This window comes from Perognathus longimembris, chromosome 5, assembly GCF_023159225.1.
Source record: "Perognathus longimembris pacificus isolate PPM17 chromosome 5, ASM2315922v1, whole genome shotgun sequence".
NCBI lineage: Eukaryota > Metazoa > Chordata > Mammalia > Rodentia > Heteromyidae > Perognathus > Perognathus longimembris.
The window spans coordinates 52,506,066-52,529,174 of NC_063165.1; the positions used below are offsets into that span (position 1 = coordinate 52,506,066).

Consider the following 23,109-nt stretch of genomic DNA (forward strand, 5'->3'; position numbering starts at 1 on the left):
CTTGGCTCAGGCGTCCGCGTCGTTCGGGCGCTGGGGCAATCGGTCGGTCTCCGGTGTGGGCCGCGGGTGAAGAGCCGGCGGCGAAGGGCCGCCCGCCGCGCGGCGTGGGCTGTGGCGTCGCGGTGGTTGGACGACGCCGGCAGTCGCTCTGCGCAACCACGGGCTCTGAGGCTGCCTCTCGGTCTTGGTAACGCCCGACCCTCATTCTCCTGACCCGGAGCAGCAGCAGCGACCCTGAACAGACCGCCCGAGCGACCAGCCATGGCGGCGTCCACGGCCTCGCACCGGCCCATCAAAGGAATCTTGAAGAACAAGACCTTGGCGGCTCCCGCTGTGGTGGCCTCAGCCGAGCAGCCCGGCTCGAACGTGGACGAGGAACTGAGGTGAGAACCGGGGTGGGGAGGGCGGGATGGGGCGTAGCCTGCGAACCCCCCCTCCTTCTCGCGGTTCCCCAGCCCGACCCGAGCGCAGCCGGCCGGGGTCGGCTCGTAGATGCGCCCAGGGGCGCCGCCCGGCTGTGCTGCTCCGGCCCGCGCCTGGGTGGAGGCGGGAGTGGTGATGTTTTCAGCGTCTTATTCGTTAACTACATGTGTATATAATTTCCTTAGTGAACACGGTCTTTGAACTCTTGTGTCATGAGAGCATTAAGGAATCAAATTGAGTTTTTAAGCTTCACTTGTTAAGGGTTTATTATTAACCTATATGTTCTGTAATCTAAAACTGAAATTCTTCGATAATTAAAGGATATTTTCATGGCTTTAGGAATCCTTTACGATTCAGGCTCAAGATTATTAAGAGACCTCTCTCTCTTCTCTCTCTCAAAAAAAGACATTTCCTTATTAAGCATCTTAGCACAATCATACTGGTTCTCTGGTCTATTAGCATCTCTGCACTTGAATGGAACTAGAATTTTCCAAGTCCTTGATCTGTATTATTGCTTCATATTTTATATCTGCAAGTAGACTTCTGGGAGCTTTCTAGTTTTGGTCCTGCTCAGACATTATCTAAGCTCAGGACAGCTTAATGTTGACCCAGAGCATTGTATATATAAATAATTGGAAACAATCCAAGGTCCATTAGGAACTAATGAAATATTAATTGTGGTACATTTATGTAATGGAATAATATGCCATCCTTTATAAAAAGATGATGGCGTGTGTGTTTGTGTGTGGAGAAAGTCATTCAAGATGCGCTACTTGATGAAAAAATGTTGCAGCTGTAGTGTAAAATCGAGTGTAAGGGCTCGGATGTTACAATGAAAAATGTAAGAACTTTATTGTTTTTAAATAAGGTTAAGGAAAGTTTTTGATATTTGTAATGAAGCTCACTTGAGGCTATTAGTGAAGTAGTAACACAGTACATATAAAGCATTTCTGTATAAAATAACTAATTTAAGACTTGGCATACTGTCATCCTAGCAACAAGGTGGGGAGGGTATGAATATTCAGGCCAGCCTGGGCATAAAGTAAGATGGCATCTCAAAAATAACAAACATTGGAAAAAAATACTGGTAGAGTGGGTTGTATGGTAGAGCTCCCACTTAGCAAGTATGAGGCCCTGAGTTCAAATCCCAATACCACCCAAAAAAAAATAGAGAGAAGGAAGGAAGGAAAGCGAAAGAAAGAAAAGGTACCCACACAGCGAGTTCCTTCCCAGAAATACCATGTAAGGTATGTTAACAACCTCTTGAGAATGAACTGTTTCTGACTTTAACCTGCCAACTAGCTCCCTGGCTTTCCACTTCTCTGGATCATTCCTTAGCGGACAGCTAGGCACTAGAAACTGTTTTCATTATGCTTTCCTCCATCTCAAACTCCACTCACTGGCCATCCCCAGGTGAAGGAAGAGCCCGCAGAGCCTCTGCCCGGATCCTGAGTGGCTGCATTTTACTGGCCATAGTTCTCACTCTGGGGAGGAGGTGTAGGAAAGGGTGTAGGATACAAATGGCTCCAAGTTTCTACATTTTGTGCAAACTGTATATTTTTCCTTTCAACCCAAATGTATCTGGGAAGATGGCAACCATAAGAGCTCCAACTCCTCTTTATTTTAAATAAAGTCTGTTTCATCCTTCAAAAAACAGAAGACTTGGCATAGCACGTTTTATGCGGAGTGTTACTTTGAAGAAAATACTAAATAAGCAGGAATGCAGCTTAAAAGTTGTAGCCTTTTGGATGTTTCATTCTTAGGATCCCTCATGCAATTAATTTTTCAGCCTCTGCTTGGAATCTGCATAAAATAAGGGCACAGTGGATTCAGGTCATGGAACTAAGAAAACAAAATCCTACCATAACTGAAAAACCAAAACAGTTAAAAATAACTACAGAAGATTCTCATGGAGCTTCAGAGTATTTAGCATTCAGTACTCATTTTTATTTTTAATTTTCCAGTGTGAACTTCTTTCTGCCCAACTACCAAAAGTATCTTTTTTTTCTTTCTCTTCAACTTTGATCTTTGTAACTTGTCACCTCAACCTATAGATTAGTCCCCTACATAATGAGTAATAATTTCTTTCTACCTTGAAAGACATTAGACTAGATTAGGTACATTGCTTCATCTATAGGAGCTCCTGGCAGGGCAGATTCACTTAAAAGGAATTTTTTTTCAAGTAGGTGACTGATTGACCTGACTAGTTCAAAGGTTACAATCCTATTCTGATAGGGAGCTACCAAGCTATAATTTATTTATTCATTGACGTTTATGATCTATGATTTCAAGTGGTAAAAGGGTATGGACTTTTTCATAATGGTTAAGTTACAAGACTGTAAAGCAAAGAAGTTAATTATTCTACTAATACAATATACATTATTGTTGTCACAACTGAGTGCAAGCAATATTAGTAACTTTATGAGAGCCTCTTTGAACAGAAACACAAAAATATAGTTGTGCATTTTAAAGAACATTTTTGTAAAGTTTACTTAAAGTAAATATCCTCATATAACAAGAACTGAAAATATCTCTTGAAATTACAATGTCCTCAAAATTCATAAACATACAAAGGTAGTATAATAGTCTTACTTGAAGTGTTAGAACAAACTATAAGTCAGGTACATCCCAGTGTGAAAATAACCAGGGAATCTAAGGTGTCATTACTTGCAAAAGTCTTACAGATACTAAATTCTAACTACTGATCCCTTGCTCTGAGGGGAAATATGAGGTTAGGTTTCTTCAAGACTAGTCACATTTCCACCAGATAATCAGTACATAAACTTGTTTTCTATGTGATTTTTGCAAAGACACCTTATTTAGCAAAACATTTCCTTGTTTAGCTTCAGCTGTGTGCATTGGGTAACTCAAATTTTTTCCTACTCATGTCTAAGCAGCCTAAAGCACCTCCAATGTTGGTTTTTAGATACAAGTAAATTTTAGCAAGTAAATGAATTCTCAAATAGAGAATCTGCAGTTTTCACCACTGTCTTACATGTTTTACATGGAGATTTTTTTAAGATAGACTTTAAAGGAAAAATATTCACACTTCAAGTATATAGTTGTATAGTTCTTATACATGCATATTATTGATAGTACTCAAGACTCAATATGCACATAAAGTAAGCTTTATAAATTTGAGGTTGGTATTTCAAATAGTTTTTATTGTTTCTTTTTTTTAAAAATTCAACTCTTGTCAAAACTGATCAAACCATAATTAGAGGATTTTATTTTTAGACAACTCAATACTGTTATTTTTGTTTGATAGGTTTGGTTTGGCTGTCCTCGAACTCACTGTCTTCCTGCCTTAGCTTTCAGAGTTAGGACTGCAGATATGTACTAACATAGCTGGCCAATGCTGTTATTTTCTTATTGTTCTCCTTATACTTTTTACTTTACATTATTTCAGTGAGTGGTTTCCTCAGTTGTCAGGTTAACTAAATGCACATAATTAACTATTGATAAATCTCAAATATTGCGACATGTACTGTTTAATGTAAATGCTACTGTCATCTTCTGAGTGTGAAGCTCTTCTTTCAAGATACCTTGAATGTAGTATACAACTTAGGAAGGTCTGACCTAACAGACCTAGCAAGTGTATATGTGTATTTCTTTTTTTTTTTTTAAGCCCTCATTGATTCTAAGATGTACCACCAATAAAAAAGAAAAAGAAAAAAGTAAAAAAAAAGGCCAATCCTAGTATGCTAACCATTTTAAGATAATCAGATACATTAAAATATGAATAATTTTTGTTTCAGGATTGTTGCAAATAGTAAAAGTTGCTATATTTAAATTTTTTCATTGTTATTATAAAGATGATGAACAGAGGGTTACAGTTACATAAGTCAGGTACTGAGTACATTTCTTTTTGGACAATGTCACCCCTTCCCTTTCTTTCTCCCAGTAGTTGCTATCTATCTTATGAGAAGTGCTTTTCTTAAAATCAGTTGGAGTCAGTTGTCTGTCTGCCTTTTATTAGCAGGTTTTATTAGCTCTGATTTTCAATGTGTTTTTATCTTAGTTTAAGTTTACACAAGTTAATAAATGTTAAGTGTTTAACTCCCTGCTTTATTCTTAGTTGTTAGTCCTGTTTTAATTGAAAGGTATAAACCTAATCCCCCCCCCCCCCGCCCCAATATCTGAGGTTATTTTACACAGTCTGCTTTGGAACCTGCTGCTGTTCAATTTAAACTTTACGTTATTAGATAATGCGCTCAAATTCAGCTGGATATTTATGTGCTTAATTTAATATATAACGTAAGATGTAAGCATGTTCCAACTTTGTATTTTTCTGCGTATTGAAAGGATGTGGAACATTACAGTCAAATGTTAAGTAAAATTAAAAGTTTATTTTTCAAAAGTCACATTTTCCTTTCTTGTACCTGCTTTTATTGTTAAGTCTTTAATTGTTCAGTCACGATGTCAAGATTCAAAACCTTGTACTTGTCAGCCTACATATATTAAATCTTCGTTATAAGAAAGAAGCATTTATTGCAATATGCAGTTAAACTTTAACACTTTGAAGTAAATTCCCACTGTAGCACAGCCAAAACTGTCAAGCAAGTTACAGGCAACAAGAAGTATGGTTAGGCCTTAAGATAACATTATATGAGCTAATGAAGTGAAAGTAAAAAGGGACTTTTGCAGGACCAAGTTTAGGCTTGTTAAGAAGCAGTCACCCAAGTGGGGGTGGAGAAACCGAAACTAACAGGTGCCCTGCCGTCATAGCAGCATCTCCCATGTCGGTAACCGTACTCCTGGTTTTTTCTGTGGAGATACTGACCCAAAGAAGTTCATGATGGTATTGTGCTTATTAAACTCAGGGTGATTTGCTCCTTGAATTTTGTTAATTCCGAAAAGATTAGATGTGCTAATTTCCATATCCAGTCTTTACTGAGCGTTTCTTCTACTTCATAAACTTTTCACCTAAGAATTCCTAGACTTGTTTAAATAAAGTCTGCTTTCTTTATAAGTGCTTGGGTTTTTTTGTTTGTTTTTGTTTTTGCAAGATATTGTTATCTTTCTTGGATCTGAACAAGCTAAGAGTTTCATTTTCTCCTAGTATTGTGTTGAAGAAATGGAAGTTGATTATGGCCTTGAATATATAAAACTAAATTCCACTTGTACAGTAGAAAGTAAATAGTTACAAACTGGAAAAATTAAGTTATTTATTATGTAGCTTGCTTGTATAAACTAAGAACTCACCCAAATTTGTGAGATATATCAGAATAACAATTCAAACAAGTAAAATAAGCATTTATCATTATTTGTTAGATAATAAGCAAAGAAACACAAAGCAGCTTTTAGATACTACTTTATACCTGCTAAAGTAGAAACCTCTCCCTTCCTCTCCCTTCTCCTCACTGTCTCTTTTTCCCTCTTTCTCTACCTTTCTCTATCCCTCTCTCTTCTGTCCTAGCAGTGTTTTTGGTAACTATTGGAGACATTACAAGTAGTCCTGTTTTAAAAAATTATACAGATGCTGGATGTAAAAACCTGTAACACCAGCTACTCAGGAAGCCAAGATGGGAGGATCACTTACATTGTCAAGACCAGCCTGGGAACATAGCAAAAACTTACCTTTAAATTAAAAAGAAAAACAATTGAGTGCCAGTGACTTATGCCTGTAATTCTAGTTATTCAGGAGGCTGAGATATAAGGATTGTGGTTTGAAGCTGGCCTGGGCAGCAAAGTCTACAAAACTCCTATTTCCAATTAACTATCTGAAAGCTGGAAGTGCTCAAATGGTAGAGTGTTAGCTTTGAGCAAAAAAGCTCAGGGACAGTGCCTGGTCTCTGAGTTCAAGCCCCAGGACTGGCACCAAAAAAAAAGAAAGGAAAGGCAAATATAAAAAAATATAGTCAGCTTGATCCAATACATATAGTTTATCAGTGTGTATATTTTAAAATATATATTCCACATGTGCTTACTATTTTATATATACGGGCATATATATTAGTGGAAAGAATAAACAGAAATCAGAGTTATTAATGGCTTATGGTGCTCTTCGGTCATTATGTTGTGAAACAGGTTTAAAGCTCTTGCATTAGAGATACACTCTGGAGTTCCAGAGGTCTATCTTATCCTTTCTCTATCCATGTAGTAATAATCATAAGTTATCTTTCAATATATTGACATCATTTAGGAATAACTTGTTCTACTCCAAGATTAGGAAGCATACAACAAAAGCATTAGTATGTGTTCGTTTTAAAAATATTTTATTGTAATACATAGCCATAAAAGTATATTTAATGTAAAATTAAGGCTTCAAAAATTAATAAAGCAGGCACTCTCATGTATCTACTATTCTGGTCAATAAAGGGGGTGTTTCCATCGCTTCAAAATGTTCCCTGTCCTTTCAGTCACATCTCTTCCTTATTAGAGGAGAAACCACTGCCCTGATGTTTATGGTACTTATCTAGATACACACTCCTGCACACTCTAATTTTGCCTTCTTTGAGATATATGCTCCTTTTCTCTTACAGTATCCATAGGAAGTGTTTATCATGAGGGAGCTCTTAATTACAGTATTACAGGTCTCTCTTTGTTAATTGGATTATTTCCTTCACAAAACACACCTTTCTTAAAACTTGTGTGTTTTTCGGGGCTGGGGATATGGCCTAGTGGCAAGCTAGCTTGCCTCCCATACATGAAGCCCTAGGTTCGATTCCCCAGCACCACATATACAGAAAACGGCCAGAAGGGGCACTGTGGCTCAGGTGGCAAAGTGCTGGCCTTGAGCTGGAAGAAGCCAGGGATGGTGCTCAGGCCCTGAGTCCAAGGCCCAGGACTGGCCAAAAAAAAAAAAAAAAAAACACTTGTGTGTTTTTCATTATCCCAATCAGAAGGTCCTTACCAATTTTTCTATCTTAAGTCTGTAGAAAGTTATCTCTTTCCCTGTGGAAAGAGAATATGGCCATAAGCAGAATAATTTTATATGGTAGAGATATTTAACAAAATAAAATTCCTAAAACAATAATTAGAAATAGAAAACATTGCTTTTGGGGCTAGGAATATGGCCTACTGGTAGAGTGCTTGCCTCGTATTCATGAGGCCCTGGGTTCGATTCCCCAGCACCACATATACAGAAAACGGCCAGAAGTGGCTCTGTGGCTCAAGTGGCAGAGTGCTAGCCTTGAGCAAAAAAGAAGCCAGGGACAGTGCTCAGGCCCTGAGTCCAAGCCCCAGGACTGGCAAACCCCCCCCCCCAAAAAAAAAACAATAAAAACATTCTGTAGCAGTCTTCAGTATTTCACAGTTATTCATTTTGAGTCTTGACAAATAAAGGTGGAAGGAATTCAGTGCATAAGAAAATGAAACTTTTTTTAGGATACTATATCTGAACCCATTCTCTACCATACTAACCCACACCTTAAAATTTAAATAAAAACTTTTTTTTTGCATGGTGCTTTTATAGTTTAGTTTTACAACATAGTTTCCATTATTTTAACAAAACCAAATTGTGAAGACTGTTATTAAAAACCTTTATTTTAGTGCTCATAGAGTAAATATAAATCAGGAGGGGCTTTGCATTGGGCTTCTCTATAGTCATAGGACTGCCGAAGGATAGCCAAAATTAAATTTCAAACATTTATCTCTTAAGTTTTTTATTTTTGTTGTTTTCTGACACACAATCAGTTATTTCTGTGATAGAAGCGTTAGCCATATGATGAAATCAGTGCTAAAGCCAGATCTCTTTATCCAGTCTAGTTCAATCAAGTGATTCTTTTAGGATATTAGTGATATTTTAATTTTATTAGTTGGAAATTCAGGTGGTGAATAACATGAGGCCCATGCTTAATGAATAAAAGCCTTCCAGAATGCTATTTCAGTGCTTTAAAATAATGGTCCCTCTGCCTTAATTAGCTATTAGCCAGGTGCTGGTGGGTCACACTTAATCCTAGTTATTCAGAAGGCTGAGGTCTGAGGATGGCTGATTGAAGCCAGCCTGGACAGAAAAGTATATGAGACTCTTTTTTCTCCAATTAACCAGCAAAAAGTTGTGGTTTAGATGATAGAGCACCAGCTTTGAATAAAAAAGCCAATAGTTCGCTGGGAATATGGCCTAGTGGCAAGAGTGCTTGCCTCATATACATGAAGTCCAGGGTTCGATTCCCCAGCACCACATATATAGAAAACGGCCAGAAGTGGCACTGTGGCTCAAGTGGCAGAGTGCTAGCCTTGAGCAAAAAGAAGCCAGGGACAGTGCTCAGGCCCTGAGTCCAAGCCCCAGGTCTGGCCAAAAAAAATTATTTACATACATTCTATGGGGCTGGGAATATGGCCTAGTGGCAAGAGTGCTTGCCTCCTACACATGAAGTTCTTGGTTCGATTCCCCAGCACAACATATATGGAAAACGGCCAGAAGGGGCGCTGTGGCTCAGGTGGTAGAGTGCTAGCCTTGAACGTGAAGAAGCCAGGGAAGGTGCTCAGGCCCTGAGTCCAAGGCCCAGGACTGGCCAAAAAAAAAAAAAAAAAAAGCCAACAGTTCGAGTCCCCAAATTCAAGCCCCATTATAGGCATAAGAAATATTAGCGTATCACTACAAACTTTAAAGATTTTGACTATTTCATGAGTAAGAAATTTTAGGCAATTTCTTACATCATACTTTGGAAAACTGCTAGTTTTCATTTCAGTCACTTGTGACATGCCTGTGCCAATTTTTTTTTTTTTTATCTGTTGAGAAAGTGATGGGTAAGACTTGAAAAAGAGCTTAGTAAGAAGTACTCCGCTTGTCTGCTTTGACATTATCTTATCCAGCCTTGAAAAAGATGCTACATGCTACAACATAGACAAGCCTTTAAGGCATTGTGCTAAGTGACAAAATGACACTGATTTTACTTACATGAGATACTTTACATAATCAGATTCATGAAGACAGAAAGTAAAGGGTGGTTGCCAGGGACTGGGGAGAAAGGAGATGAGAGGGAATTACTAATTACTGTGTTAATAGGTATAGAGTTACAGATGCAGAGGATGTAAAACTCTGAAGATGGTTAGTAGGGATGATCACACAGTAGTGTAACAGTATGTAGTGTTACAGGGTAATTGCATACTTTAAACTGGGTGAAGTAGAGAAGTTTTTGTACATTTTACCACAATCGAAATATTTCTTATCTGAAATAGGAGTATAGTATTTTAGATTAGAAAGCAAGAGAACAGACTTACCTGCTATGTGTAAGTCTTCTTTTCTTTTTTTTTTTTTTTTTTTGAGACAGTCTCATTCTTTGACCCAGGCTGCCCTTGAATTTGCTAGCACAGGCCAGCCTCAAATTCATGATCCATCTGTCTCTGCTTCCTGAGAGCTAGAATTACAGGCATGTACTACCATGCCTGCCTGGAACATTTGTATTTTTTAAGATGACTCATCAAACTCTGTTGAGTGCATAGAGGGGGAATATGATAATAAATTTATGCCATTCTTCAAGGACATTTCAGAATTTTGGAAATGAAAATACAGTAAACCTTACTAATTCAGAACAAATGAAGAAACAACGATTTGGGGTCAGTATTTTTTAAATTTACATTGTAGATTGTTTATTTAAAGAGTAAGTTTATTACCTTTAAGTAATTGTACAAAGGAGTTGCCATTTTACAAAGTAGTATATGAATTGATATAATGCATCTTGATCAGTGTCACCCCTTCCATCTGTCTCCCCCATTTTCCTCTTCCCATCCCTGCCATCATTACATATTCACTTGATTCTGTTTAAAGTATTATTTTAAGTACATTAGAAAGTCACAAACTGTATAGAAAACAAAATAACATGTTTATTCTTAATAAGAATTGATATTTAAAACATTGAATTATTGAGGATCTTAATAGTTGGTGAATACTTTGAACAGATATTAACAGGTGTTCTGAAAACCTTTGTTTCCCTCAAGTAAATCCAAATGTATCATTTCTTAGCAAACACTTTTTTCCTAGATTAAAAAGTTGTAATTTTATTTGAAGTTTAGCTTAGTATCTGAATTTAATATGATTGTCTAGTTTTATGTGCTCTGATACTTAGAGGTATCCCTCAAGAAGTTAGGCCAGGGAAATACTCCTGTTATTTTTGTTCTGTTTATTTGTTTTAAGATGCACTGTATGGCCCAGTATGTGCTCAAACTCCTTATCCTTCTTACTGAGGCTCCCAAGGCAAGAACCATTACTTTCTGTTTGTCTGTTTGGTTGGATAGTTGGTTTGATTTGAAATTTTTGAGACAAGGTCTTGCAAAATATAGCTCAGGGATGGCCTCAAACTCATAGCCTTCCTGCATCTGTTTCCTTAGTGCTAGGGTAGAGAAATGTACCACCATACCTGCCCTGCTTATGATTTTATTAAGTAATTCTTAGTATATAGTAGAACAAAAATAGTTAACTACTGATATGAGATAATGGCATAGATTTCAGTTTTAATTGTTACTCTGTAGGCTGGATGAAGAATAAGCATATCATAGTATATAGCATATCATAGTGTTTTGAATGGCTAATTCTGAAACTTAGTTTTTAATGTAAAGGCACTAAGTATTCTTTTCCTTTTTGAATTTTAGTAAAAAGTCTCAGAAGTGGGATGAAATGAACATCCTGGCTACGTATCACCCAGCAGACAAAGACTATGGTTTAATGAAAATAGATGAACCAAGCACTCCTTACCATAGGTAATCTACGTAGACATTATTCGTTTTGTGACTTGCTTATTTTAGCATTGATAAGAGCTTCTGGATAACAGAATTTGAGTTTGTTTTATATAATTAAAGTATGAGGGAGCCTACCTAAGTTTTTATTAGAAGTATAAGTAATGTGTTAACTTTAATGGAAACATTTTGTATATCATGATCATAGTAATACTCATTTGCTACTATGATAGCAGGTCCTTGCTATTTTGTAATGATAGGTAAAGATTAGTAAGTTTTGCCTTCTAGAAAGGAAAATGAGATTTGAGTTTGTTTCCCAAATAGAAATCAGAGACTTCCTTTGCAAATAAACAAACAAAAAGAGTAACTGATGAATAACTGTTTTCTAAAGACCATTACTGTTGTTCATATCCTTATTTTGAACTTTTATAATATTGTAGTTCAGGTATTCAGATTATGGTTTTTGAAAGTTTTGTATGTCTCCAATGTTTTACTTGTTTTCCTCGTTGAAACATTGTACATTTGTATTAATTGAAATGTGTGTGTTGACCTAGTATGATAGGTGATGATGAAGATGCATATAGTGATTCAGAAGCGAATGAAGCCATGACTCCAGATATCTTAGCTAAGAAGTAAGTACTAAAGCAGTTTTGTACTGGGTTTTAAATTGTGCAATATTAAATACATTTTATATTGCTTATAGGGGTACAGATAAAAGGCTGGGAGGCTAGGGAATGCTGGAGATTGAACCAGGACTAAGCATCTGCTCTACCACTGAGCAGTATCCCTGGCCTCATCTAGATTTTTAATACCAATTGTTATGCTTCTGTTTCTTGATTAGCTTATGCAGGTGGTAGGAAATCACTGTGTTCAGGTATACCTAAAAATGGGAAACCAAGGTATGTCTTCATGTGCCAGGCACTAGTGGATCATGCTTGTAATCCTAGCTGATCAGGAGCCTGAGGATCTCAGTTTGAAGCTAACTGAGGCAGACAACTCTGAGAGACTGTTATCTCCAGTTAAACAGCAAAAGCCAGAAGTGGAAGGATAGCTCAAGTTGTAGAGCACCATCTTGGAGTAAAAAAGCCAAGGGAGGGTGTGATCCTGAGTTCAGTCTCTAGTAGCCACGCATGTACACACACACACACACACACACACAGATAAGATCAGTGTGTCTCAAAATACCCTACTACTTACATTCTTATAGAGGGAAGTAAGAAAATCAAATACAAATTAATCAAACAAAAGTTCTTTTTTTTTTTTAAAGTTAAACTGATGTACAGAGAGGTTACAGTTTCATACGTTAGACATTGGATACATTTCTTTCTTTTTTTTTTTTTTTTGCCAGTCCTGGGCCTTGGACTCAGGGCCTGAGCACTGTCCCTGGCTTCTTTTTGCTCAAGGCTAGCACTCTGCCACTTGAGTCACAGCGCCACTTCTGGCCATTTTCTGTATATGTGGTGCTGGGGAATCGAACCCAGGGCTTCAAGTATATGAGGCAAGCGCTCTTGCCACTAGGCCATATCCCCAGCCCCTGGATACATTTCTTGTACTGTAAGTTCTTTGTTAAGGCTGGGAATATGGCCTAGTGGCAAGAGTGCTTGCCTTGCATACATGAAGTCCTGGGTTCGATTCCCCAGTACCACATATAAAGAAAATGGCCAGAAGTGGTGCTGTGGCTCAAGTGACAGAGTGAGCAAAAAGAAGCCAGGGACAGTGCTCAGGCTCTGAGTCCAAGGCCCAGGACTGGCAAAAAAAAAAAGTTATTTGTTGTTCATTGGTTACTAGCACCCATACCACTGTTCCTGTTGCTTACTGGTTTCTACATCCATTCCTACTCTTGCTTTTTATTTTTATCATGATGCTATAGCTAGCATATGAATAGTCTCTAGATGGTCTCCTAAGACTCCAAAGTTGAATAAGAAATTTAAACAATACATGAGTATCACGGTGTTAATTTATAAATGATTATTGTACAGATTAGCTGCTGCTGAAGGCTCAGAGCCAAAGTATGGGGTTCAGGAACAAGAAAGCAGTGAAGAAGAAGAAGAAAGTGACCTCTCGCCTGAAGAGCAAGGTAATTTATTTCCTTCACTGCTTTTAGCATGCTAATAATTTTTGATAAAATCTATTATTTGAAAGGTTGGCAAACTTTTTTCCGAGTGGGGAGAGGAAGTAAAGAGCAGGAAAATTGAAAGCAATACTTTTATAATTCTACTTGTGAGTTTATTGTAGTATAGTATTTTCCCTGTGATTTTAAGAATTAAAGAAATATATTGCCATCTTTAAAGTAATTATAAGTATTTTTTTACTTTGTACTTTTTGCTACCTGGTACAGAGTGGATGCTCAGAAAATACTTGTTAAGTTAGTGCTTTTAAGATCATGGAGTAGATGGTCTTTTTTTGGGGTGGGGGGGTCAGCCATGGGGCTTGAACTCTGGGCCTGGGCCCTGTCCCCGAGCTCTTCAGCTCAAGGTTTAGTGCTCTACTACTTTGAGCCACAGTACCACTTCTGGTTTTCTGGTGGTTAATTGAAGATAAGAGTCTCAAGGACTGGGCTGGGAATATGGCCTAGTGGCAAGAGTGCTTGCCTCTATACATGAGGCCCTGGGTTCGATTCCTCAGCACCACATATACAGAAAATGGCCAGAAGTGGCGCTGTAGCTCAAGTGGCAGAGTGCTAGCCTTGAGCAAAAAAGAAGCCAGGGACAGTGCTCAGGCCCTGAGTTGACAGCCCAGGACTGGCAAAAAAAAAAAAAAAAAAAAAAAGAATCTCAAGGACTTTTCTGCCTGAGCTGGCTTTGAACCATGATCCTCCTATCTCAGCCTCCTGAGTAGCTAGGATTATAGGTATGAGCCACAGGCACCCATTTAATCACCAAAAAACCAAAAGTGGTAAAGTGCTATTGTTGTGTGAGGAAGCTCATAGATAGCACCTAGGCCCTGCGTTCAAGCCCTAGAACTGGCCCCAAAAAAGAAAAAGGGAAAATAAAAAGAAAGAAAAGAAATAGGACTGGGAGCATGGCTTGAGTGTTAGGAGCTCCTTCCTAGCTAGGTGGGAGATCCTGAGTTATTATCTGTAGATTTCACATCTGTGGATTCAGCCATATTGATCCAAAAAAATATAATAAATAAGCTTGTGTTCAACACATACAGATTTTTTCTTTTGTCATTATTCCCCCCCCAAAATACAGTATTAAAATGATTTACATACTAAGTATCACAGTTAACCTAGAGATGATTTAAAATGTAAATTATATGTGAAAATTAGATGCAAATACTGTATCATTTTATAGAAGAAATTAGATTGGTAGGTTTTGGTATCCATGGAGGTTCTAGATCCAATTCTCTTCAGATACTGAGGGATAACTACATGTAGTTTGTTTTTTATGCTCTTAAATGGAATCACCAAAAGGCTGAGGATGTAGATCAGTTGTAAAGTTCTTGCATATTATATGCAAGGTTCTGGGTTTGATCACCACTGTTTCAGAAGAGAAGAAGGGGAGGGTGAAGGGAGGAATGGAAGAGGAAGGAAAAAGAAAATATTGAAGCTTTGCTATGTGAAAATTACCTGTTTTGTAAAGTTCAGAAGTTTTACAACTAAGCTTCCAAGTATTTGCAAGTGACTTATCAGGATTTTAGTCATGTATAGCTAAGGTATAATTCAGTATTCTTTTCTAACAACTTTGGTCTGAGATTCCTATATGTACAATAGAGAAATTTGACAGAGCACCTCTGATACTCTAGTAACTTCGTGACTTGCTTTTCAAAAATATACCCTGAGGGATGGGATGTAGCTCAGTGGCAAAGTGCTTTCTTAGCAAGTGCAATGTCCTGGGTTTGATCCCCAGTACCAAAAATGAAAGGACCAAAAAAAATACAGTATAAAAAAACCCAACCAAAAAAAATCTACATATATATATATATCGGTATCTATAGATAGGTATATAGATATCTATAGATATAGATATATAGATATCTAGATATAGATAGATAGATATTTAGATATAGATAGATATATAGATATATATGTATGTATATACCCTGAGGCATGTGGAAATGGTTTTAAATTGCTTTTTAAAAAAAAAAAAAAATCCCCCCCCCCCACTCATTCTCAGAGCAAATTAACACAGTACTACTGTTTTATTTCCTAAGGGTATTCCTCAAATTGTAGTTCCATGGCTTAGGCGGCAGGGGGAGCCACTTGACCAGTTATAATTTCATTAATTCAGTCCCCACCTAAACAACTACATAATTGAAAAAGGGTCATTTTTATTGACAGTAGGGATTCTTGGGGAAAAATAGTAACTTATAACATAGTAATTAAAATTATTGACCCTAGCATGTGATAAACCTAAGTTCGTTTGTGCTCTGGGTTTGTGCTGCTTGGCTAATTTGCTTAATTTCTCTGAGCCTCTCTTTCTTATTTTTTAAACTAGGAGCTATAAAGATAAAATGATATTCTAGAACTAGGTGTGTTGGGCATACCATTAGTCCAAGTTACTTGTTGAGGTTGAGGCAAGGACAGTCTCTTAATCTTACAAATTCATAAGTGACTTGGCAAAACCTCATCATAGAGCTGTTAGTGACTATTAGATGAGATAAAGGATTTAAAGTATTTAGCACTGATTCTAGCATATTATAATAAATGTAAATGTTAACTTTTAATAAGTTAAAATAGCCAGGATATTCTTTATAAAAGTAGATCTAAAAAAAACTTAGTGTTTTTCTTATAAGAAGCTAGCTCTAAAATACAGCTATGCATGACAACATATACAGAACTCAGTGAGTTTACATACAAACTGAGGGTATACTTAGGAAAAGAATTCAAAGGCAAAACTCCTCTGAACAACTAATATGCTGTTTATCAAAATAAATACCTAGAATTAGAAACATGTTTTGAGGAATAGGCAAAGGGTTATAGGAAGAAGGGTGAGCAAATATCATATTCAATGTATATTATGTAAAAAGTGAATTATGTAACTTGAGGGTAGAGACTGGAGGAGGATAAAGGAGAAGAATGAAGGAAAGGGTGGCATTGACCTGGAAACATTGTACTCAAAACCTGACTTATGGAATTAGAACATTTTGGACAACCATTTAATTAAAAAAGAAAGGAAGATAATTCAGTTTTGGTGTTCATATGTATAGTGACACATAAATGCTCGTTTATTCTTGGCAGGTTGTTGCTCTGCCATATAAAGTTTACAAACAAAGTGAATATTAATAATGACAGATTATGGTTTCCTATTTCTGTGAAATTAATATTTAGCACTTTTCTTTAAACTCATGGGGGTGAACTCAAGGCATTGTTGCCTGCTCAGCTAGCACTTTATCAGTCACTTGAGCAATATTTGTAACTCTGCTTTTTGTTGGTTATTTTTGAGACAGTTTGAAAAACTGCTTGGGTTGACCTGGAGCCCTAACTCTTTCACTCAACCTCCTGAGTAGCATTATAGATGTGAGCCTCTGTTGCCTGGCATACTTAGTGTATTTTTAAATGATATGTCTTAGAGTTAGGAAGAAATACTTAGACTACTTAAATACAGTTTACAAAGGAAAAATACTATTGCATCAACTCTTAAGGAATAAGATGCAAGATAAAACATCATCATGTTACATTTCTTTCCTTTCAGCACAACAAATGTAAAAAAGAATGCCAATTTGACTAACAGTGTAGCTCAGTGGCCTAATTAGGCATGAGACCCTGGGCTCAATCTCCAGCACCACACACATACATATACATCTTCACACAAAAATGACAATTTCTCTTAGTGTGAATGTGGGAAAATGGAATAATCATATTCTATTGGTGGGTATGAAAAATGGTTCATCCACTTTTTTACTAGTACATGTGCACATAAAATTACAAATGGAGGGCTGGCAATGTAGCTTAATGGTAGAGTGGTCGCCTAGCATGCATGAAGCCCTGGGTTGATTTCTCAGCACTACATAAACAGAAAAGGCTGGAATTGGCGTTGTGGCTCAAGTGGTAGAGTGCTAGCCTTGAGCAAAAGAAGCTCAGAGACAGCACCCAGGCCCTGAGTTCAAGCCCCAGGACTGGCAAAAAAAAAAAAAAATTACAAAAGGAAAGTTTATGAAATAGTACTTGTCCTTACATGTGATGTATTCCAATTATTGTACTCATTTCATTTTTATATATCAGTTGTGATTTATGTGCTTTTGAGAAACAATGCTATACACACATGCATACTATATAAACACATAAAATGGTATGAAAACCTTGAAAAAAGAGGGGAAATTGGAAATTTTTGAGAAAATGTAATTAAATTGCAGCTTACCACCTTGTAATTTTAACATTTAAACAGATTTACTGTATACAAGACAGATTGTTTACTATATGTTTGTATGCTTTTTTTGTTGTCAGTTGTGGAGCTTGAACATAGGACTTGGGTACTGTCCCTAAGTTCTTTTGCTCAAAGCTGTTGCTCAAAGCTAGCACTCTACCCTTCTGAGGCACTGTTCCACTTCTGGTTTTCTCATTGTTAATTGGAGATAAGAGTCACATGAACTTTCTGCCCAAGCTGGCTTTGAGCAGCAATCCTTAGATCTTAGCCTCTGGAATAGCCAGGATTGCAGGCATGAGCCACCAACATCTGGCATTTATACTTTATTGTTTAAATAGCATTTTGTTTTTGTTTTCGCTGGTCCTGAGGATTGAGCTCAAGGCCTGGTTGTTGTCCCTGGGATACAGCTTTACTTCTGACTTTCTGGTAGTTAATTGGAGATAAGAGTCTCACAGATTTCCCTGTCTGGGAAGTCCCCTGATCTTAGCTTCCTGAGTAGCTAGGATTACAAGGGTGAGCCTACAAATGGTTAGCTCTTGTCAGGCATTTATTATTATACCACTTGAGCCACACTCTCATCCTTTACTTTGTTTTTCAGGTAGTGTTTCATGCTTTTGCTTCAGCTGGCCTCAGACCATGACCCTTTTACCTCTTCCTCCCATGTAGCTGGGACAGCAGGAATGTGCCTTCATGCTAAAAACAGTTATCTTTTGAGAATGAAATGACCCTTTTGAGAGTGAAATGAGGATCACTGTTACAGTTCTATTAGATAGCAGGCATAATCTGAGACTGCTCTGAGTAAGCAGATGATCATCCTAACAGTAAAAAAATAAATAAAAAACAGCCTGCACCTTACTACGTGATTCAATTAAAAAATTTATAGCTTAAATTGTACAAAGGGGCTTAATTATGATGTTTAAAACATTCATACAATGTACTTTGACAAATTTCACCCTATATTATTCTTTCTTAACCCCTCCCTTCTTATCACTCCTTTTCAACAATTTTGGTGACATTTTCATACATACACACACAAAATATGTCTATAATTGTAGCCTTCACCTTCACCCTTTCTCACTTGCTGGTTCCCTCACCCCACATGTAATCATGTCTTTTTTCTATGTCTAGATTTCATATGTATGGTCAATTTCTATAAATATATATGTGTATGTGTATATACACACACATACACATATATATATTGGGGGGGCCCAATCCTGGGGCTTGGGATTCAGAGCCTGAGCACAGTCTTGTTTTGTTTTGTTTTTTTGCCAATCCTAGGGCTTGGACTCAGGGCCTGAGCACTGTCCCTGGCTTTTTTGCTCAGGAATAGCACTCTGCCACTTGAGCCACAGTGCTACTTCTGGCCATTTTCTGTATATGTGGTGCTGAGGAATTGAACCCAGGGTTTCATGTATACGAAGCAAGCACTCTTGCCACTAGGCCATATTCCCAACCTCTATAAAATATTTTTGAGAAAAAAGTTTAAGCCACATGAGGGTGGTTCATCCTTCTAACCCCAGCACTGAAGAAGCTGAGGAAGAATTGTGTGTTCCAGGCTGATTTGGGTGACATCTTACTTCAAAACAGGAGGCAGCAGGGAGGGCATGAAGGAAAGAAGAAAGAAAAAGCCTAGAACTGCTGGAGATGTAGCTCAGTGGCAAGAGCTCTTCTTGCCTTGTGTGCAAGGCACCACAAGAAAAAAAAGTTACTGATAAAATGTTAGTGGCAATTTCTTGAGATTTTGTGGTTGTGATGGTGCTGAGCAATAGATCTGAGCATCATGTGGTTAAGCCGCACTGTACCATTGAGGTGTAACCTCAACTCCCATTTTAAGTTTCTACTCTGAGGGGCTGGGAATATGGCCTAGTGGCAAGAGTGCTTGCCTCGTATACATGAAGCCATAGGTTTGATTCCTCAGCACCACATATATAGAAAAGGCCAGAAGTGGTGCTGTGGCTCAAGTGATAGAGTGCTAGACTTGAGCAAAAAGAAGGCAGGACAGTGCTTAGGCTCTAAGTTCAGCCCCAGGACTGGCCAAAAAAAAGTTTCTACTCTGAGTAATGTGTTACTTCTTTACTAAAGAGAAAGGGGGTTACTCTTTTAGTAGAGATCATTCAAACCATTAGTTTTGGTATGTTTTAGTTTTGCTTTTACATCATTTGAATTTTTGAAGTATGTTAGTAAACATTCAGTCATAGCAGAGCTTGGTATTACATGCCTATAATCTTGCCTACTTTAAGGCTGAGGCAGGAGGATGGCTTGAGGCCAAAAGTTTGAGAGCATCCTGAGCAATAGAGCAAAACTCATCTCAAAACTATAATTTTAAAAAGTTTTAAGTATAAATAATAAAAAAGGGAAATTTAGAAAGTACTTTGGGTATCATTAGTCTGAGTGATATCTCTATGCTTTTGTGAGATTAAAATAAAGTCTAATGAAGTATTTACTAAAACTGGAATTTTAATACTCTTCATTAAAGAAATAGTCAACAGTTTTTTACTGAAGCATTTTTTTTATTTACTGGTTAAGAAATTTTAAAATTTTATAATTATTTCTTCATAAACAGTTGGTTTTTAAAGTACTATTGATAAAATGTGCCAGTTGTGTTGAGCTGGTAGCTCTATGCATCTAAGTTTAACATAATTAGGGATTTTTAAAAGAATTTGTTTTCTTACAAAAACAGAAACCGTGGAAATATTGAAAGTATCCATAGTTCCTTGATCAAGAATTAGCCACTGTTAATGGTTGAGTCTTTTTTTTTTTTTTGTGGCCAGTCCTGGGCCTTGGACTCAGGGCCTGAGCACTGTCCCTGGCTTCTTTCCACTCAAGGCTAGCACTCTGCCACCTGAGCCACAGCGCCCCTTCTGGCCGTTTTCCATATATGTGGTGCTGGGGAATCGAACCAAGAGCTTCATGTGTAGGAGGCAAGCGCTCTTGCCACTAGGCCATACTCCCAACCCTGGTTGAGTCTTAATTTTCAGTGTGTGTATATATATTCACAGGATTCATACATAATACAGATATGTATAAAATTTAGCTTGCTCTTTTTTTCCCTCAGTCAGTTGTTGCTGGAGAACTCTGTATCTATAGGTTTTCTTCACAAGTAATGGCTTCATCTTATGCCCATTCTTCTATTGAAATGTCCTTGAACCATTTGAGGCAGAGGTGCCCTACTTTCTTCTGTAAATACATGGATAGTAAATATTTTAGATTTTGTGAGCTGTATGGTCTCTATTGAAAACTACCAAGTTCTGCCTTTGAGCATGACAAACACAAATAAACATGATTGTGTTCCAGCAAAACTTGACTTACAAAACAGGCATGGACAATCCCGAAGGCAAGGCTTTCTAAGCTTGTTTTTTCTTTTCTTTTTTTTTTTTTCCAATCTTACAGAAAAAAAGCGACAATTTGAAATGAAAAGGAAGCTCCACTACAATGAAGGACTGAATATTAAACTGGCTAGACAGTTAATTTCAAAAGACCTACACGGTGATGAGGAAGATGAAGAAATGTCAGAGACAGATGGAGAAAGCATGAATATTGAAGACTCAAATCAAGGTCAGATGCTATAAAAATATCACTGAGACTTGTGAGTCTTTGCACCTAAGATAATATACTTTATTTTGCTTTAAACTTGTGAAAAAAAACCCTCAGAAATTTTTGCTGATACACCTTATTATGCCAGTGTTTCTAAAATGTCAAGTCTAGTGATCAGTTTTAAAATAACTTTTTATGCTTAGAGTTGATTTATCAATCACAGGAAATAGATTTTACTTTATTTTTCATTTTGTTTGTTCATTTTTGAGATACTGAGAATCAAATCTACAGCTTTGCTGGCTTTACTACCAAATTACACCCTGGAGTCCTATTTCTGACTTGTCTTATTGCTGTTTTTATAAAGAGAAAAGTATTTAGACTCTGAGGTATAGTTTTCAGGTAATGATTTCTTTATTGTTTTAGGTTTTTGAGGTACAGTAAACTCTTAGGGCTCTACTGTGATTTACTTGTAGAAATGTTCAATATTTTACCTGTTAGCAAATATTTCTGTTCTGATCTTTATAATATTTAGAGGTATATACAGATTGTTTCACATCAGTCTAATTTGTCCTGTGTGAGGTAGACCTTATTAGGGTTTTCATACTTGCTTTTCAACCATACCAGTGGAAGACTATATGCTCACTTCCAGGGTTGAAAATTAGTTGGTTTTTTGTTGTTTTTCTAACAAATACCTGGGAAGGTAACTTGAAAAGAGGAAGGATTTATTTTAGCTCATGGTTTCAATCCATATTTGCTTCACCCCATTATTTTGAGCCTGTGGTAAAAGAGTACATAAATACTAGAACTGCTTGCTTACCTGATGGTGATCTGGAAGCAGAGAGAAGACAGGAGGGGGCAGGGCAAGGAAGCTACAGCCTCCAAGAACATAACTCCCAGGAACATAACTTCTAAAGTTTCAAGAACCTTCCAAAATAGTACCATCAAAGAAAGGCCAGGGCACTTGTGGCTGTGCCTAATGTAATCCTAGCTACTCAAGAGGCTGAGATTTGAGGGTCTTGTTCAAAGCCAACAATGCAGGAAAGTCTTGTGAGACTCTTATCTCTAATTAATCAGAAAAAGCAGAGAGTGGCTTAGTGATTCAAGTGGCAGAGTGCCAGCCTTGAGCTCAGGGACAGTGCCTAGACCCAGAAGTAGCACTACTCAGCTGATAAAAATGCAAGCATAAAAGCCTATAGGCTTTTTAAAAACTTAAGCTGAGAATGTCGCTTAGTGGTACAGTGCTTGCCTAGCATGCATGAAGCCCTAGCTTCGATTATCACCATCACATAAACAGAAAAATAAATAAAATTACATTTTAAAAAGTCTGTAGGGACATTTCATATTCAAGTGATAGCAGCAACATACAATATATTATGTTCACTTTTTCCCTTTTTTCTTTGCAGGATCTGCTACAAGTGATGAACGACAAAACAAATCACAAGATTCATAGAAGACATGTATCCAACATTACAGTTGTTGGTCAAATACAAATCCTGTTACTATAATACACTGCTTCTTGTTTTCCACAATTCATAACTCAAGTACCAAAATAGATTACCAGTTATGTACGCCAAGAATTAAATGGTAACCTTTGAGACAGGATAGATGAAAATGCATAGATTCTTGTGCCTCGTACTTCACCACAAATTTAGTGTAACATCTTTAGTCCAACCTGCTTTACTTTTGTAGGAACACTGGTTAATTTGTATAAGATATTGTATTGCTTTTTATGCTTTAAAGGTTAAAAAGTGTCTTTTGGGGGGAAGGGGACTAAGTTATTTTCATCATCTTCTAGATGTGTGATACCGCTCATAAAAACTTTATAGGAGTTGTTTCTTTTTAATTTTTTAAATCAAAAGCCAATTGGAACACAGGATGTATAGTTGGATCAATATTCAGGCTGAAAGGTATTTTAACACTTACCTTCAGTTTGATTTGTCTAATTGAGAAGGATTGTAAGTGTTACTCATGCATTTTTCTGGCCTGAAACCTTTAAAATTCCCATTAAGTTTTTTTGTGTGTGTTTACAAGGAAAGGATTGAAACACTTCTCATCAAAACTAGCCTTTTTATTTCCACAAATTATCAAGTCAAACTTGCACTAATGTCTGCTCTGATGGCTTTTTTTGACACATGGGGCAGATATCAGATCACAGCATTTTTTTAAAACAATAAATATAATTTAGGTATTGTTCACAGCATTTCTTTTATATACCTGTCTT

At 37.2% G+C, this 23,109-nt stretch overlaps 1 protein-coding gene across 1 annotated transcript; it reads left to right on the forward strand.

Annotated features, from left to right (window-relative positions):
• Ppp1r2 (protein phosphatase 1 regulatory inhibitor subunit 2) lies at positions 1-23,051 on the forward strand. The gene is made up of 6 exons (XM_048346906.1): positions 1-383; positions 10,960-11,067; positions 11,598-11,675; positions 13,023-13,120; positions 20,745-20,909; positions 22,292-23,051. The coding sequence occupies exons 1-6, from the start codon at positions 262-264 to the stop codon at positions 22,336-22,338; spliced, it is 618 nt and encodes a 205-aa protein (XP_048202863.1). The 5' UTR covers positions 1-261; the 3' UTR covers positions 22,339-23,051.
• The last annotated feature ends 58 nt before the right edge of the window (positions 23,052-23,109 follow it).